This window comes from Rhincodon typus, chromosome 8 (genome assembly GCF_021869965.1).
Source record: "Rhincodon typus isolate 14 chromosome 8, sRhiTyp1.1, whole genome shotgun sequence".
NCBI classification, from domain to species: domain Eukaryota; kingdom Metazoa; phylum Chordata; class Chondrichthyes; order Orectolobiformes; family Rhincodontidae; genus Rhincodon; species Rhincodon typus.
In genome coordinates, this window is record NC_063339.1 from 4,627,498 (window position 1) to 4,634,457 (window position 6,960).

Genomic DNA, 6,960 nt, shown 5'->3' on the forward strand with positions numbered 1-6,960 from the left:
TTAGTGAACCAGATGGGTTCTTCCTGACAATTGACAATGGATTCATGGTCATCATTAGACTCTTAACTCCAGATTATTGTTGAATTCTAATTCCACCATTTTCCATGGCGGGAATCAAACCCAGGACCCAGCTCTCCAGAACATTAGCTAAATTTCTGGATTAATTAGCTAGTGATAATACCACTAAGCCATTTCTCCGCTTTAGTTTAAGATTGCAAAACCCTAAGCATAGTGTCCAACGTTAGATGTGATTCTGTGATTGGACAGCATAGAACCGTAGAAAGGTTACAGCACAAAAGAGGTCATTCAGTCCATCAGCCTGCACTGGCTGAATAAACTAGCAACACCACTCAACTCACACTTTGCAGCACTTGGTAGGTCACAGATACAGTATTAAGGTGCAGGTCAGATTGCTTTGAGTTGAAAGTTTCTGCCTCAACCATCAAACCTGGCAGCACAAAGCCCAGACACCAACAACCTTCTCTGGGTGAAACTGTTCTCCTTCATACCTTCCTCTAATCCTTCCACCAATCGCCTTAAATCTATCTCCCTCTGGTAACTGGCTACTTGGGGAAACATATCTTCCCTATCCACTCTGTCCGAATCCTTCATTAGTTTGTACACCTCAATTAAATCAGCCTCCTTTAAGGAAAACCAACTCTAGCCTTTCCAATCTTCTCCTGTAGGTGACAAACCCTGACAACATTCCTGTAAATCTCTCTCCAGAGCAATTACATCCTTCCTGTAAAGTGGCAACCAGAACAGTGCACAAATTTCCAGGTGTAGCCTAACCAGTGTTTTATTTAGTTCCAGCATTACTCTTCAATACCTCACCCAATGAACGAAAGCATCCCATATACCTTCTTTGCAACCCTTATCTACTGACTAACATTTGAATTGTAATCCTGAGTGTGCAAACAATTGGGCTAACAACTGATTTAAATCAGCTTAAGACAGGCAGGCTTGCAGTGTGGCATACCTATGTGTACTGGAAGCTATATCAACAGACAAGACCCTGCCCTTTGCAGAGAGGAAAGAAAATGTACACACACTCCACCTGTTTCAGCTCAACAAAATAGGTGACTGCCACTCTCTGTTCATTCCTCCTGGCAATGTGTTAATAAATCAGAATCAAGCTGCCTTGTTTAAATTTAAACAAAGCCTGGAAGTTAACTGTCAATCATTATCTAACTGGTGCACTCTCTATAGCAATGCCTCTTCCAATCAGCGTCCTCTTGCCAACAAATCAACCCTGTCTTCTCATACAATATAAAGATGTTGCTTGCTATCACATTGATATTCTTGCAAATTGTCCTGATGAGTGCAAGGTGAGAAGCTTCAACAAAATGTGTCCTTTTTTCAGGCAGTACTCAAATGATTATCCATAATGGTTATCAATGGGACTGGTTGTTTGACTGTTATAAGGTAGTGACTGTCATTTGCAGATGCATGACTGCACACAAACAAAAACAAAAAGCATAGCCACTATGTATCATAATGGCTTTATAAACACACAAAGCAAATTTAGGCACCTCCTCAGTTTAAGCTGCTGGCTTTCTACAGTGACAAAGGGACAACCAGCTGGTGTCCCCTCTATTCATTTAGTCAAATATGTAGAGAGAGCTTTACTTTGTTGCATCCATGTTACAATGTTGGACTGGGGTGGACAAAGTCAGAAGTCACATGACACCAGGTTATATTCCAACAGGTTTATTTGAAATCACGAGCTTTCGGAACCTCACTCCTTCATCAGGACCTGGCAAAGGGGCTGCGCTCAGAATGCTTGTGATTTCAAATAAACCTGTTGGATTATAACCTGGTATCGCATCCATTTTAGGTTGTGGCTAACTTGTATTTAAAATTAATTGTCACATTTCCTGTTATATACTATACTTTAATAAAATCACCTCTGTTACAATATCATTTTTGTTTTAGGTCAGAGATTGTGGGTTCAAGTCCTACATCACTTTTATTTCTTTATTTTTCTAGTTTATTCCTATAGCCTACATTGTTGGACAATTTATTTCTTTACTTTTCTGTTTTTTTTGTTTCCTAAGAATTTGATCTTAACTATCTGTACCTAGGAACTTTTAGACTTAAAATGATGCCGTAGTGCAGCAACGGTAAGCTTTTCTCTGTACTCATTTGGGTACATGTGACAATATATTTAATTCAATTCAATCCATCTGGCCTTGAGCATACAATTTAGATTGATGTGCAAATGGAATAGTGCCTTTGGACTTAGGAAAATGAGACATTAAAGACTCCATATCCCTATTATTTTAACTGTTTCTAAGATGTTCTTTCAATCTCATTCTTCTCCTTGTGCACACAGAATTCACTCCACGTCCCAGGAAGAGGCCTACAAAGAACAAACCCAAAGGAAGGCAAAGAGCCAATCTACCACAAAAGGGAAACAGTCCAGACTGGTTCCTGGAGCTCCTGCAGACCTTAGGAAAACTGCAAACAGAATGGGATGCAGCTCCAGATCAGCAAGTTGCTACTTCAGTATCACGGCCTGCAGAAGGACACACACATACAGGCAGGAGGCAGAGCAATGTGGACCCAGCAAACAGGAGAACGCAAAGTACTCCTGCAAATGGAGCCGTGCGTCTCGTGAATGAGCATGCCAGGGCAGACCGTGGCAGGGTGGAGATTTATATCAATGGAGTATGGGGGACCGTATGTGACGATCTGTGGAACAGGCAATCAGCTGTTGTTGTGTGTCGCCAACTCGGATTCCCATTTGCCATCGAGGCCTATCGGAGGGCTGAATTCGGACAAGGAAGTGGGCCGATTCTACTGGATGATGTGGAATGTGACGGGAGTGAAAAGAACCTTTTGCAGTGTCGCCATTCAGAAATTGGGGAGACTAACTGTTCGCACCATGAGGATGCAGGTGTTCTGTGTGGGCACACAGAACCTTAAAGAACATTGGACATTTGCAGTGCACAGCGAACGTTGCAGCTTAATTCACCTGTGAAAACAAAATCAAGAATTATCTTTCCAAAACCAATTGCCATTTCTCCAGAGTGTGTGGGAGGCACCTCTTAGAAATGAAGAGTGCTCACTGTAGCAGATTTAGCGTGAGCAACTACTGGCACAGACTGCTTATAAATAATTATGTCAACATTATTCTTTTTGAAGACTGTATCATTATCAAAATAATATATTTTAAACACATGGTAGCCATGAAACTGTGTATTTTCATCTGTCTTTCACTACTGTCGTCATTTGTGGACAAAAGTTATCAGGGATGAAGGAAGGTAGAAAAAGTAAGAGTTGCAATATGCAACTCCATTCTGTAGCAAGCTCACCCATCTCAGCACATCCTAATAGCCAGAGAGGGAATCCCAGGTACAAGCTCATGATCTGGAGTTTCAGGAGAAACAGGCTCCTCAGCACCATCAGAAGAACAAAGGTAACCTGGTAGGTTTCACTGCCTGTGCAGCTGTATATGTATGGAGTTGCTGACTGTCCAACTGTGCTAGTACTTACAGGTTAATCTTCTCTACAAAGTCATAAGCAGGTGAGGAGAAAATTCATGCAGACTGTTAAAAGTAAATTGTGTGCTTGTTTTCATTTTTATCAAATATTTTTCTGAACTAATTACAAAAATATTTTTGAGGTGGGGTAAGCCAGGATCACTAGACGTAGAGGCAGCTGTGATGAAACCTCCAGGAACATGTCTGACCAGAGGTGGCAACTCCTTGGACAGAAATTTAATGTCTTCCCTCAGTGAGTTGGCAGCTGGAGAGGACCTGTACAGTTTGCCAGATGGTATTCCTGACACCTCCCTGCACCCCCACCACCACACCCCGAACACTCCAGAGGCGCTACACTTTTACAGGGGGCAAGCAAGGCTTGGCATCATCCAAAGTGACTAGGTGACAAAGTGCCTCAGTGGTTAGTACGGCTGCCTCACAGCGCCAGGGACCTGGGTTCGATTCCACTCCCGTGTAACTGTCTGTGTGGAGTTTGCACATTCTCCCCTTGACTGTGTGGGTTTCCTCCAGGTGCTCCGGTTTCCTCCCACAGTCCAAAGATGCATTCAGAAGCCATACCACATCAACTTATAGTCTATCTCTATCCATCTTCTATCCGCCTCCCCCTCTCTCCCTATTTATTTCAGAACCCCCTTCCCCTCCCCCATTTCTGATGAAGGGTCTAGGCCCGAAACGTCAGCCTTTCTGCTCCTGTGATGCTGCTTGGCCTGCTGTGTTCATCCAGCTCTGCACCTTGTTGTCTCGGATTCTCCAGCATCTGCAGTTCCTACTATCTCTGATTCAGCTTATAGTCCAACAGGTTTATTTGAAATCACAAGCTTTTAGACCGTAGCCTCTTCATCAGGTGAAGTGATAGAGGAGCACACAGGCACAGAATTTATGAGCAGAGAGATCAAGGGCAGAGAGATCAAAAGATCCTACAAATGGTGTGAGTGAAGTGTTGAATAATAAGTCTCAGGTGACTAAGAGTGTTAGACAGTGAGGAAAGTGTCAACAACTGAATAACAAGTGAAGGGATGACCTATAATCCGATTAAATGAGGCAGGAGGATAATTACAAAAAATTAAAAATAAGGTGGTGCTGGACACGAACTAAATGGCTTGAATAACACAATAGGAATAAGAGTCACATGCCAAGGGTCTAACCAAAGTAATAAGTAATCCAAAACTGTATCAACTAATTAAGGTAGAGAGATCATAACAATTTATCAAGGTGATGGTGTCAAAACAGGACAGTAAGGAAGATTTTACAGATACAGAACAGTGCAGTGGGGTCACACGTAGCGCAACAGGAACGCAAAATCACGGTTGAAGCCGTCTTCATGGGTACGGAACTTGGCTCTCAGCCTCTGCTCGATGATTCTGCGTTGTTGTGTATCCCAAAGTCTGCCTTGGAGGACGCTTACCTGAAGATTGGAGGCCAAATGTCCTTGATCTTTGAAGTATTCCCTGACTGGGAGGGAACATTCCTGTCTGGCGATTGTTGCTCGGTGACCATTCATCCGTTGTTGTAGAGTCTGTATGGTTTTGCCTCGGGGCATCCTTGCCTGCAGCTTATGAGATAGACATTGCTTGAGTCTTGCAGAGATTGCAATGACAGGTTTGTGTGGTGTTTTGGTCAATGTTATCCTGAAGGCTGGGTAGTTAGCTGCAAACAATGGTCTGTTTAAGGTTTGGTGGTTGTTTGAAGGGGAGAAGTGGAGGCACACGGAAGATATTGATGAGATGCTCGTTGTCACCAATAATGTGTTGAAGGATGCAAAGAACATGGAGTAGTTTGTCTGCTCCAGGGAAGTAATAGACGACGAAGGGTATTGTATCGGTTGTATCCTGTGTCTGTCTTCTGAGGATGTCATTGTGGTTTTTCGCTGTGGCATGTTGGAACTGGCAGTCAATGAGTTGAGCATTGTATCCCGTTGTTATGAGGGTGTCATTCATCTGATGAATTCCTGTGCATCTACTGTGAGATCAATGGGGCCCATTTTGGTGGTGGGGCAGAAATTGAGCCCTTGTCTAAGAACTTATGGCCTCTATCTCAATTTCAAGGTTGTGGCATCTGCTGCAGAGTTGGTGTACGAAATGATTGAGGAGTGTGCAAGAGGTGTGACAGCAGAGTCTCTCAGTGTAATCGTATTGAACCCCTCCAGAAGGCTGTAGCCATGGGCTTGGTATGTATGCTCAAGTTGTCAGGATAGAGTCCATATTCCCTGCTTGTGGTCAGTATAAAGCAGAACAGTTACAAGACACTGCCAATCAGATGAGGCAACAGAACTACATCACCTACATGCACACCAAGAACAAGAAACTGGAGAAACTTGGCACCGCCACCAGCAATAACCAAGCCTCCCCTGGTACTACGGTTGAAACCGGTACCACCACAGGGAAATCCACTGTCAACTTGTCTGATCACACCCTTCAACCAGACAAAATCAAAGTTCTCAGCTGAGGGCTCAATGTCTGCCCCACTACCAAAATAGACCCCATTTGTCTCATGGCAGACACAGAGGAATTCATCAGGTAAATGTGGCTCCGGGATTTCCTCCACAAACCCCAAGATGTCAGCAGTGAGCCCAATGAGACAACGAACAAACCAGAGACAGAGAGATCCACGGTGCAGTGACTAAAGAAGAAAGAGTCGAATTGGACCCCTCCCGAGGACCGTTGCACTCGGCTTGAAATGTGTGCTGAAGCCATTAAGAGATATGTTAATGCCAGATTCATCAACCGTGCTCACAAGATAGTGCAGAACGTCACCCAAGCACAACACAACACCATCCGTGCTCTCAAGACCAATCATAACATTCTCATCAAACCAGCAGACAAAGAAGGAGCCATCATCACACAGAATAGAACGGATTAAGGCAAAGAAGCATTCTGACAGCTGAACAACCAGGAACACTACAGACAACTACCAGTCCATCCCACCAAAGAGCACACCCATCAACTCAACAGACTGATCAAGACCTTTGATCCAGACCTTCACAGTATCCTACATGCTCTCATCCAGTGTACCTCTCAAATAGGTATCCTAATATCTGCTATCCAAAGATACACAAAGCCAACACACCTGGGTGTCTCATCCTATCAGGCAATGGGACCCTGTGTGAGAACCTCTCTGGTTATGTTGAGGACATCTTGAAACCCATTGTACAAGGAACCCCCAGGATTCAGGTGCGACACTGCAGAAACTCAACACCCACAAATCAATCGAACCAGGAACATTCCTCATCATAATGGGCGTTTTAGCGCTCCACACCAGCATATCCCATGACCACTGCATCACTGCAACTGCCTCATTACTCAATGCCACCAACTGCCAATTTCCAGACACCATCCTACAACTCATCCGCTTCATCCTCAACCACAATGTCTTCACCTTCGACAACTAGTTCTTTATCCAGACACACGGAACAGCCATGGGGGCCAGATTTGCTCCCCAATATGCCAACATTTTC

General features: G+C 43.9%; 1 protein-coding gene across 2 annotated transcripts in view; it reads left to right on the top strand.

Annotated features, from left to right (window-relative positions):
• Positions 1–3,185, top strand: part of hhipl1 (HHIP-like 1) — a 43,624-nt gene extending 40,439 nt beyond the window's left edge. For both annotated transcript variants that reach the window (XM_020523121.2, XM_048600417.1), the window contains one exon: positions 2,336–3,185. In XM_020523121.2, coding sequence (XP_020378710.2) covers positions 2,336–2,928 — 593 coding nt within the window. In that variant the 3' untranslated portion in view covers positions 2,929–3,185. The remainder of the gene's footprint in view (positions 1–2,335) is intronic.
• Positions 3,186–6,960: the final 3,775 nt, after the last annotated feature.